General features: G+C 39.9%; 1 protein-coding gene across 1 annotated transcript; it reads right to left on the bottom strand.

Annotated features, from left to right (window-relative positions):
- Positions 1-676: 676 nt before the first annotated feature.
- LOC110098573 lies at positions 677-1530 on the bottom strand. The gene is made up of 2 exons (XM_020825430.2): positions 1354-1530; positions 677-1277 (listed from the first exon to the last, which is right to left on the bottom strand). Exons 1-2 carry the CDS (start codon positions 1471-1473, stop codon positions 834-836), a joined length of 564 nt encoding a protein of 187 aa, XP_020681089.2. The 5' UTR covers positions 1474-1530; the 3' UTR covers positions 677-833.
- Positions 1531-1908: the final 378 nt, after the last annotated feature.

Here is a 1908-nt window from a genome sequence, read left to right as displayed (position 1 = left end):
CAAAGGGCTCTTGAAATCGTCTACTAACCGAGAAATATTCAAGTAAAAAATCGTCAATTATCCAAAAAAATTTGCAAACTGAGTAGAGGCACTTCAGGAGAATTCGTCGAATGAACTAATCCTTAGTCTGGAATTCTCCCATTTCTCGTTGAGATCTTCGGGCCTAACGAAGTATACACAAAATAAACTATGACACAGCTAGTCTATGCATTTTCGAAGTAATTTAATAATGATGTCAATTATTCAGCACCGACATTAGACCCATTATAATAGGCGGAAATTATTGGGTTCGGACAGCGTGCACAGCTTACTGTCCAGAGACCAATACGATGCAGCCATGTTATCCAGTACGGAGCAGTACTGAGCATTACCGAGCAGTATCGAGCTCTGTAATGCTCAATACCGAGTAGGGGGTGATGTGGCGCATTTTCATTGGGTTCTGAACGGCATAAGCGGCCCGAGCCCAATAATTTCCTCTTTATAGGAGATTAATGATCGGGACAAATGAATATCTCACAAATATGTGAAAAGAATCCTTAAAAAATGTTTCTCTTTCTAAATAGTATTCCCCAAATTAGGACCGGTACGCCCTCTTTACTCAAAGGGATTCAATAGGATTCTTTGTAAATCATTTCCGCAAAAGATTAATCAAAGACTTATCTTCTCTACTTACCTCTTTCACTATTTAAATTTAATTTATTCCTCTAGTAAGAACTTGATATTCTTTCATATACAACTTTAAATCCACAAAAAAATTAAATAAAAATCATTATACATTACATCAAAAGATGACAGAAAACACCAACCTTGATGCGCCTGAATATGCTCTCTTTTTACTCCGACTCTTGTAGGCCACCAAGCACCACCGATCCTACAAATAACCCAGCAGCTCCAACTCCAAGCAAGGCAGCGACAACCGCCTGTACTGCGACTAGTACGGCAGAATCATCCGGGATAAGAACAATCGCTGCCACCGCTGCGATGAGCAGCGGCAATGAGAAAGATGCCAGCGTGGATGGCGACGAACCGGCTGCTTTCTCCAGAAAGCTGAGAAGGCCCAGCTCCTCTGCTTTGGAGAAGAAACCAAGCTTCTCAATGGAAGAAAGGGTGAAACCTAACTGCTCCGCCTTCGAGAGGAGGCCAGCTTTCTCCACTCCGCTCAACACTTTCCTCTCCTCCAGCTTTTTGACCACGTCTACGCTCAGTTCCTCACTTCCCTCGCTGAAGATTCCCGCTCCGTACCACTCCTTTTTCCAGTTACCGTCGTATCTGTTGACCTAATTGGAAAACAGTGGAGAAACGATTAGGTTTTCGTGACGTTTTGGAAGGAAGAAAAAGAGGATAATATTTAACCTTCTTTTTAGTCGCCATGGCAAGGATCTCTACCGATTTTGTATGAGACACGGATAAACGATGACTAGAAGGGGGGGAGAACGCGGCGGTGGTGACGGAGGAGAGAGCCGTCGCCACCATTTCGAAAGTTTACGTAAAATGGAAATTAGCAGCCGCTGGGAGTCTGCCTCGGTATGTTGTATTTATTTAATTTATTAGGGAAATTTGTGAGGTTATACTTAAAGCATTGTTGAGAGGATAGAGTGTCATTTAATTTGGGCCACAGGGCATCATAACCTTATCCAAAATAGGTTAACCAGCAAATCGCATATAACTTTCTTAAAATATTGTTTTATAAATTAAATTTTGATAGAATATTTTAAAAGATTTATATTAATATCTAATTAATTTTAATATGATATTCATAATTTTTTGTATTATATATTATTGTTTAATATAATTGATACATCATGCAAAAATTATCTTGATCGGGCACGAATCTTGAGGCAAAAGCTAGTTGGAATCTTCAAAAATTCAATTTGAAAGCACCCGAACTCCGATTCCAGCGATCTTATA

Source organism: Dendrobium catenatum, unplaced genomic scaffold (assembly GCF_001605985.2).
Source record: "Dendrobium catenatum unplaced genomic scaffold, ASM160598v2 fragScaff_scaffold_621, whole genome shotgun sequence".
In the NCBI taxonomy this organism is placed as follows: domain Eukaryota; kingdom Viridiplantae; phylum Streptophyta; class Magnoliopsida; order Asparagales; family Orchidaceae; genus Dendrobium; species Dendrobium catenatum.
This window is presented reverse-complemented; position numbering and strand designations above follow the sequence as displayed.